This window comes from Triticum dicoccoides, chromosome 6B (genome assembly GCF_002162155.2).
Source record: "Triticum dicoccoides isolate Atlit2015 ecotype Zavitan chromosome 6B, WEW_v2.0, whole genome shotgun sequence".
NCBI lineage: Eukaryota > Viridiplantae > Streptophyta > Magnoliopsida > Poales > Poaceae > Triticum > Triticum dicoccoides.
The window spans coordinates 356,761,789-356,770,584 of record NC_041391.1 but is presented as its reverse complement, the minus strand read 5'-3'; the positions used below and the strand labels follow the sequence as shown (position 1 = coordinate 356,770,584).

Below are 8,796 nucleotides of genomic sequence, written 5' to 3'. Positions count from 1 at the left end.
CACACCCCTTCATTACTCATTGTACAAGGCATATAGGGGGGGGGGGGGGCAGCCCCAGTGCATGTAGCTCCCGCTTGCGCAGGGTCTGGGGAAGGGTCCGACCACTTTGGGTCTATTGTACGCAGCCTTTCATTGTACAAGGCATATGGCTGAAAGAAATCACGAGCCCTTTCTCTTTTCTGAATGGCATTTCTGACTTCTGTATGTGTATGTAGCAAACTGTTGATTTCTAAATTATGTGTTAAACATATGATGAATATTATTGATGACATACTGATGAATATTACTCCCTCCTTTCCGGTTTATAGGGCTCATCTAAATTTTTTTGTTTTTCCATTTTATAAGTCTCAGTTCTACTACTCATCATCACATGTTCAGATTTCAAGATGCATTAAATCACTGCATGCAAGGATCAAGAAAAAATTAATCAATGCATGTTGAAGTTTTTGGTCGTTTAATGGTCATGCATGCATGCATTGTAATTAAAAGTGTAGTAATTAATTATTTTTGCAAACTATGAAATTTATTCCACCACTCACCATCTACCTTGGTTGGAGAGATTTACAAATTGAGCCCTATAAACCGGAAAGGAGGTAGTATTAATGATTACTGATTATTCATTCATTCTTAAACCATGTGACCATTTGTAGATATATGCTGGCTCCTTTTTTGCAATACCATTATTTAGATGGTTGCTGCTACGCAAGACCAACAATGACATTGCAAGGAGGAACAAGGCTAGAGAAGAGAGAGCCCAGGAACTTTTGTCGCCAGAACCTTCTCTCAGAAGAAAGGTAAGAACGATTAGGCTGCGTTTGGCATTGCGGTGGGTTCTCACAATCCCGTTTGCCCCACCCTTGTTTGACCATTTTTGCCTACTTTCATGCCTAAATTTACGCAGCAGATTATAGTATAAGCATAACACAGCACAGTTCAGCAACCGCAGATTGAGCCTTAAAAGTGTATAGCTTTCTGTTTTACTTAACTAAAAATTTCTAAAGTCCAGCAAACTTTAGCTCAACAGAAGTTATGTGGTTGCTGTTTACACACAAATGACATGTTTGGAGAAAGCCGCGTATATTCCAGAGCATTTCGCTTTGAACCTGATAGGCCGAAATTTGAATGACGTCGGTTGTTTACTCCCAGGTTCCCATGCATCATAAAGTTCTAAAAGAGTGCCGCTTTTGACGGGCTAAACTAACAACAGCAAATAGAATTATTATGCAACTTGATCATCTCTTTCAACAGCTACAGGCTCCAGCAATGAGTGGCTATTGTTGGTATAAAGTGAAAATACATTGCAATCATGATAGTATTGCGTATATATATATATTCTTGTAGCATGCTTCATTATTACTCCCTCCGTCCCACAATATAAGAGCGTTTTTTTATACTAGTGTAGTGTAAAAAATGCTCTTATATTACAAGACGGAGGGAGTAGTTAGTATTATCAATCGGAGTTGTTTGTCATCTTGTCATCAAATTGCCTTGCTAGGTTGACTTATTGATTTCTAGCAACTTACACACTAGTTTTTTGTTGATCGGCATAAATTTAGCTAGTGATCTCTGGCTTTTCAGTTGCTCAGTGCACGCGACATGGCTCAGCGGAAGGTGATTACACCAGGGGAGATTGTCTACACAACCGAAAAGGATCTATTGGATCAGGAATATGAAGTTAGGGAGTGGGAAAGGCGATTTAAGAAACTTGAGTCAGACTGATGGTAATGATGGATAGTACTTGAGATTCATATTATATATGGATGGTCCTTTGGTCGTCTGGCTTGCTGATCATTCTTGGATGGAGGATAGATCTGACCGAACCATTCAACCAAGTGGGCAGAATGCCTAGATGAGAGACTGGATGGTTCTTAGGCCCACTGATGTGCTGTGAAGTTTTTGCCGAAGCAGTCTTTAATACTACCATTCATCAAAGGTATTGCTGCTGCTGTACATATCTGTAACATTTAGTCTATACACATGTATATATAGTTGTAGATCAATGAGCGGAAGGAGGGAATTCTAATTCAGAACTAGGGAATTGAAATCCAGAACTGAACACCGGAACAGTAGGACATGTAAAGGATAATGCCCACCCATTAAACTGTTGTCTCAGATTGGGTATTCTGGATCTAGATTGATGACACTGGTGTTGAAGTCTAATTCCATGATATATGCATGAGAGAATTCCACTCCTCAACTCTAAACCTACCACATGGTTTTAAGATTCAACCCTGAATGGAAAACCGGTTATGGCACACCTTCAACTCTTGGTACTGGTTAAATTACAGCCCCATGATGATTGGCAAGTGGTTTTTGCTCACATGGCATCATGTTGACAAGTGAAAGATGATATGGCATATAAATCGGCAAAAAAATCTAAACGAAGTTGGTGGTGCCATGTGCCATACATAAAACCACCTTCCTAGTATTTTTTGTACTAAGTGACCCTTCGTGATTTTTTTTAACAATTGAAGTCGCTTGACGCAAGTATACACTTGTTCATATGAAAGCATGCATATACACCCTACCCCTATGAAAGCACACACACATACCCTACCCCTATGAGCATCTCTGAGAAACTGAGCTGGCACATTATCTTGAGATTGATGAAGTTGTCGCCACAACTGAGCTGGCACATTATCTTGAGATTGATGAAGTTGCCGTCACAGACACTTTCGTAGTTGACAGAAATGTTTCCTCCCACTGAATGTACATTGCTGGAAGGTTTGAAATAAATCTGGGAAAATACGAGCATCAATGTCAAAGTCTAAGAGCATCTTCAATAGATGATGCAAATTTTTTAGAAATGAGAACTAGGTGATGTAAAATTTACATTGAAAGTGCAATTTAAAAAAAGGGCAACCTGGTGCATGTAGCTCTCGCTTGCGCAGGGTTCAGGGAAGGGTCCGACCACTTTGGGTCTATAGTACGCAGCTTTTCCCTACATTTCTGTAAGAGGCTGTTTTCAGGACTTGAACCCATGACCTCATGGTCACAAGGCAGCAGCTTTACCATTGCACCAAGGCTCCCCTCCAAAAAAGGGGCAACTCTAGCAAATGCATATTGGTGATGTAAAAGTGCAACTCTAATAGATGATGCAAAGTGAAGATGTAAAATCGGTCGACGGCCGCGCGGCTGACTGTACAACCACATTTGAACATTCAAATAGTAATAAATTTTAGATTTCTATCAACAAAAGTGCATTATATCAATCAAAGTTTGAAATCCTACAACCAAAAGTGCATTGCCTCAAACAAAGTTCTTGGTCCAACAAATTAAAGTGACATTGTGGACGGTGATATGATCATCATCAATGACTTTGAAAGTGCAACTAATCGTCGGGTGGTTTTGGTAATTCATAAGAACGTATATATCATTGAATTAATGTCCATTCAAGTTAAAGATTTCAGGATGTTCATTGATTGGCATGGCAAGGACTAGTGATTGTGGACCCCCCAAAATGCTAAGGACATGGATTGGTAAAAGCGCAAGACTCTACATTTTTGGTTAAGTGATCCAAGATCACATTGAGTCTATAGAAAAGCCAATACTATTAAAAGGAGATAAGGTTTTTATTATGATCTATTTGCTCAAGTGCTTAATGATATTGTTCCAAAACCCTCAACCACCTTCTCGATCCAGACATGTCAACAACCCTACATTCCATCTTGGCCCCATCGAAATTTCCCTATCCGGAGCCACCAGAGTTCATCTAAACATAGCCACAGCCAAACCCTAACAAATCGGATCCACCGATATGGTTCTTGGTCCCAGCGGTTTTGCCTCCCCAACTTTTTGTAACCAGTTGGTTGCAATTATTTCGGTCTCACCATGATTTGAAATCGGTCCCAGTGAGATGCTTGACAAACCTTTTGTAACCTTGTTGCAATTATTTCAGTCCCACCGAAATTGCAATCAGTCCCATCGAGACAGCGTGCCATCTTTTTGTTGCCTCATTTCTTAACTTAGGTCCTACTGAGTCAATGCAATCGGTGCCACCAAAACAAGGCTTGCCCTAACCATTGCGCATCGGTTCATCCGAGTTGTTCCAGTCGGTCCCATTGAGATTCCTAACGTTCATATCTTTTACGTAGATCACTGTCATCAAGATTTCTGATCGGTGCCACCGAGTTGGGTCAAAAGTGTGTAATGGTTGAATTTTGTGTGGAGGCTATTTATACCCCTCCACCCCCTCTTACTCAGTAAGAGAGCCATCAGAACGTGACTACACTTTCACTACTCATTTCTGAGAGAAAACCACCTACTCATGTGTTGAGATAAAGAGATTCCATCCCTACCATTTGAACCTTGATTTCTAGCCGTCCCCAAGTTGCTTTCCACTCGAATCCTTCTTCCATCATAGCCAAATCTATGAGAGAGAGAGTTGAGTGTTGTGGAGACTATCATTTGAAGCACAAGAGCAAGGAGTTAATAATCAACACATTGTCTATTGCCTTTTGGAGAGTGGTGTCTCCTAGATTGGTCAGGTGTCACTTGGGAGCCTCCGACATGATGTGGAGTTGAACCAAGAAGTTTGTATGGGCAAGGAGGTCGCCTACTTCGTGAAGATCTAGCTGAGTGAGGCAAGTCCTTCGTGGATGATGGCCATGGTGGGATAGATAAGGTTGCTTCTTCCTGAACCCTTCGTGGGTAGAGCCCTTCATGGACTCTTGCAACCGTTACCCTTTGTGGGTTGAAGTCTCCATCAACGTGGATGTACGATAGCACCACCTATTGAAACCACGCCAAAAATCACCGTGTCCCCATTGCGTTTGCTTTCTCCAAACCCTTCCCTTTACTTGAATGTGCAATGTCTTACTTTTTGCTGCTATACTCTTAGAATTACATGTGTAGGGTGTTGCTTAACTTTTTATAATTGCTAAAATCTGCCTACAACTAAAATTGGGAAAAGGTTAGGTTTTATTTGGTCAAGTAGTCTAATCACCCCACCTCTAGACATAGTTTCGATCCTACAAGTGGTATCAGAGCTTTGGTCTTCGTAAGCCTTGGTTTCCATTGCTTTGGTCACCATAGCCTTGGTTTCACAACCTAGGAGAGTATGACTGGGGGTAATTATCACCGTAGAGGTCCATATTTTAATGGTACAAATTTTGCTAGTTGGAAGCATAAGATGAAAATGCCTATTCTTGGTCATAACCCCGCCATTTGGGTTGTTGTTCGTTGGCTTGCAAGGTGAATTCTTTGAGGACGGTAGAGAACCAGATCGTGAAGCGACCGCGAAAGAATTGAAGATGTTGCAATATAATGCTCAAGCTTGTGACATTCTCTTCAATGGTTTGTGCCCCAACAAATTCAACAACTCAGCCACCTTGAGAATGCAAATTTTTTTGGGATACTTTGGTTGATATGCACGAAGGTACCGAGTCTATCAAGGAATCCAAGTCGGATGTGCTTCAAAGTCAACTTGAAAAATTCAATATGAAGGATGGTGAAGGAGTCGGTGAAATGTACTCTAGGCTTGCTGTCATCACAAATGAGATTGTCGGCTTAGAAAGTGAAGAAATGACTCACAAGTTCATCATCGAGAAGATCCTTAGAGCCTTGGATGGTAAATATGATAACGTGTACACTTTGATCCAAATGATGCCCAATTACAAAGATCCAAAGCCCAGTCACTGGAAGAATTGTTGCTCATGAGATGTCACTCAAGGGTAAGGAAGAGCTCCACAACAAGTCAAGTGATGCATACAAAGCTTCAAGTGATGCTCCTACAACATCAAGTGACAAGCTAGTCTCCAATGAGGAATTGAGTCTAATGGTGAAAAACTTCAATAAATTCTACAAGAGTAGAAGCAAAGATAGAAGCTCCAAGTCAAGGTCCTACAATGAGAAAAGATCTTCTAGTCGTGATCGTAGTTGCTACAATTGTGGAAGACCCGGACACTACTTCAATGAGTGTATGGCACCTTACAAGAAAAGAGAATACTCACCTAAAAGGAGGAGTAGAAGAGATGAATCACCTCATAGAGAGAGAAGGAATAGAGATGGTCGTTATGAATGAAGACCCTCTCGAAGAAGCAAGGATTCAGAAAGGAAAGACAAGTCATCAAAGAGCTACACAAGACGAAGACATCAAGCTCATGTAGGTGAATGGGTTTCCGGCTCCGACTACGACAGTCACTCCGAGAGAAGCTATCACTCCGACTCCGACTATACTCAAGATGAATGTGTTGTCGGTCTTGCACTAGTGTTATCCAACTCCCACGACATATTTGATTCACCAAACAAAGGAATTGGAAGGTGCTTCATGGCTAAAGGCCCCAATGATGCGGAGCATCCCAAGGTCATCCCCATGGACCTACTTACACTCCCACGACATCACTTGGACCAATGACAAGGGCTCAAGCAAAGGCTATCGAAGATAAGGTGAACTCGCTCCTCTTCAAACTACCACTTTCTACATATGAGACATGGTTACTACCTCAAGCGAAAACCCTATGTGTAATTAGGTACTTGGAGGGAGGCCACGGGACAGCTACAACCAATGGACAAGGCGACGAGGACACCACGTACAAGGAACGAGAAGAGGAGCTGCCAGAAACTCTCCAGCCACCGGACGACAGAGACCTCTCGGACGTTCGACGCCTGAAGCTTCAGCCAGCCCGACAAGCCCCAGCTAGCGAACGCTATAGCGGCTGGACGATCGGCGCGCACCGGACGACCGACACCTCCCAGCGGCCGTACGACCAAGCCACGCCGGAGGCCGTGACCACCAGTCCAGGACCAAAACGTCGGAAGTATGGAGGACACCGGACGACTGACGCCCCGGACGTCCGACCCCAACTGGATGTCCGACAGAGCCCCAATAGAGCCGAATCGTCGGAAGTCCGACACTTACCGGACGTCTAGTCCCCCGCGAGACATCAGACGATCGGTGGCTGTCGGACGTCCGACACCTGTGCGTGCGCCGCGTGTTGGGCCCAAGCCCACTTACCCTTTCATGACACTAGACTATATATACTCCTCCTCCTCCCTCTTATTAGGGTTAGCATTGATTTAGCTCATTTGAGAGGTAGAGCTTTGCTCATCCATCTGGATCTACTCCACCGAGAGAGGCCGCGAGCTCTACGGAGAAGATCCATCTTGGATTCAAGTCCCCTCACGGGAAGACCTTCAAGATCTCCTCACGGAGAAGAACTTGCTACTTCTATCGTCCTTTGTTGATCGTGGATCGTGTATCTCTTTGTGTTTCGAGGATCTAGCACATGTATAATCGAATCTTGTTGGTTTGAGTGATTTCTCTCGTGTTTCCCCTCATGTTTTCCCCCATGTTTTCCCTTGTGTTCTTCGTAGGATCCGCTCCAATCGTGAAAGATCGGCCCTAGGGTTTCCACCCTACATCATCTTGGTATCATGAGCCTTGGCTGATCACGAATTTGGAGTGCCTACCCTTGTTTTCTAGCCTAATTTTGTTGATTTCGTCCTAATTTTGAAAATTCCCACAAAGATAGCCCCCCAATTTTTTTTGTGATTTGTTGTTGATATGAAGTTTTGTTGGATTTGATCCGTGGATTTGCTTTGCCTCGAGTGGATCTAGCTTTCCCTCGTCATTTCCCCCATTTCCATCCACAAAATCGCCCAAATTCAACCAATTTTGCCACCTCCACCTCAAAAACTTGAGTTCACCCCGTGCTCGAAATCGCCCAGGCACCGGACGTCCAACGAGTATCGGTCGTCCGACCACCACCGGACGTCCGACGTTCCCCGACGAAACTGATTTTTTTAGTTCAACCACCATTTCCACTTCCGCATACACACCCCAATACCACTTTCCGCTCCAACACTCCGATAACCCGACGTATCAAACCACCTCCGCTTTTCGCAACCACCATTGCTTACCCGCTACGCACTCCGACAAATTTTGACACGTTTTGTTCTTTGAGAATCTGAGTTGCGGTTTCCGTTTCCTATCGTGTTTCGGCTACTTAGGGACAGTTCGACTTCGCGATCATCGCCGCTCATCTTCGTCATCGACATCAACCACTCAACAATTTTGACACCCTCAACATAAGCAAGGACGGTAACCTCGATGGCACTTTGTGTACTCCTTGCCATTGCATTGATAACCCATTGCCCATTTTTGCGTACCTTTCCTATCGAGACTAGCCATTTGAGTATTGCCGACAACGTTACTTGTGCACATAGTGATCATTGCATATATCTTCATCTTAGTGTCCACATCTTGGTATCATCTCTTGTGTCACAAGGATGTCATAGCATATACATAATTGCTAGCTTGGTTCGTGAAGTTTTGCATAAGTGGCCATCAAAAGAGCTCAAAAGAGAAAGAGCCAAACAAGCTTTTAGGCAAAAGAGGAAGATAAGCAAAGAGCTTTTAAGCAAGAACCATAGCATCATACTACATTAAGATTGTCATACTCGATCATCTTGGATCATATCACAGGAATACCACACATATAACATACTTGGGATAGAAGTCATTGCATTTTGCTTAGTAGGTTGTGCACAAGTCTCGTATCCGCCTATTGTGCAATCGTGCTAGCGTCTCTCTAGTGTTGTGCAACAAGAGCATTTTCCTTGGATTCCACATTTTGAGCTCATTTTGGGTTGCACGATCCAATTTATCTATTTATGTGTGTGTTTCCGTGTACGACTACTTGCTATTGGTCTACTTGTTGCATTTGCAAATCTTTTTCAACATCATTGAGTCTCACTAACAATTGCATAAATGTTGTGCCACCATCCTCACCAAGCTCCACCAAAGGCTTTTACTTGTGTAGGTGTGAGAACCGACAAGAATTGGTACCAATAGTG

At 43.1% G+C, this 8,796-nt stretch overlaps 1 protein-coding gene across 3 annotated transcripts in view; it reads left to right on the top strand.

Moving 5' to 3' along the window:
• LOC119323320 (uncharacterized protein At5g03900, chloroplastic-like) overlaps positions 1-2,189 on the top strand; it is a 29,740-nt gene extending 27,551 nt beyond the window's left edge. For 2 of the 3 annotated variants that reach the window (XM_037596940.1, XM_037596942.1), the window contains exons 12-13: positions 651-794; positions 1,579-2,189. In XM_037596940.1, the coding sequence (XP_037452837.1) occupies positions 651-794; positions 1,579-1,719 (285 nt within the window). In that variant the 3' untranslated portion in view covers positions 1,720-2,189. The remainder of the gene's footprint in view (positions 1-650; positions 795-1,578) is intronic. The other variant, XM_037596941.1, reaches the window with a different exon arrangement.
• The last annotated feature ends 6,607 nt before the right edge of the window (positions 2,190-8,796 follow it).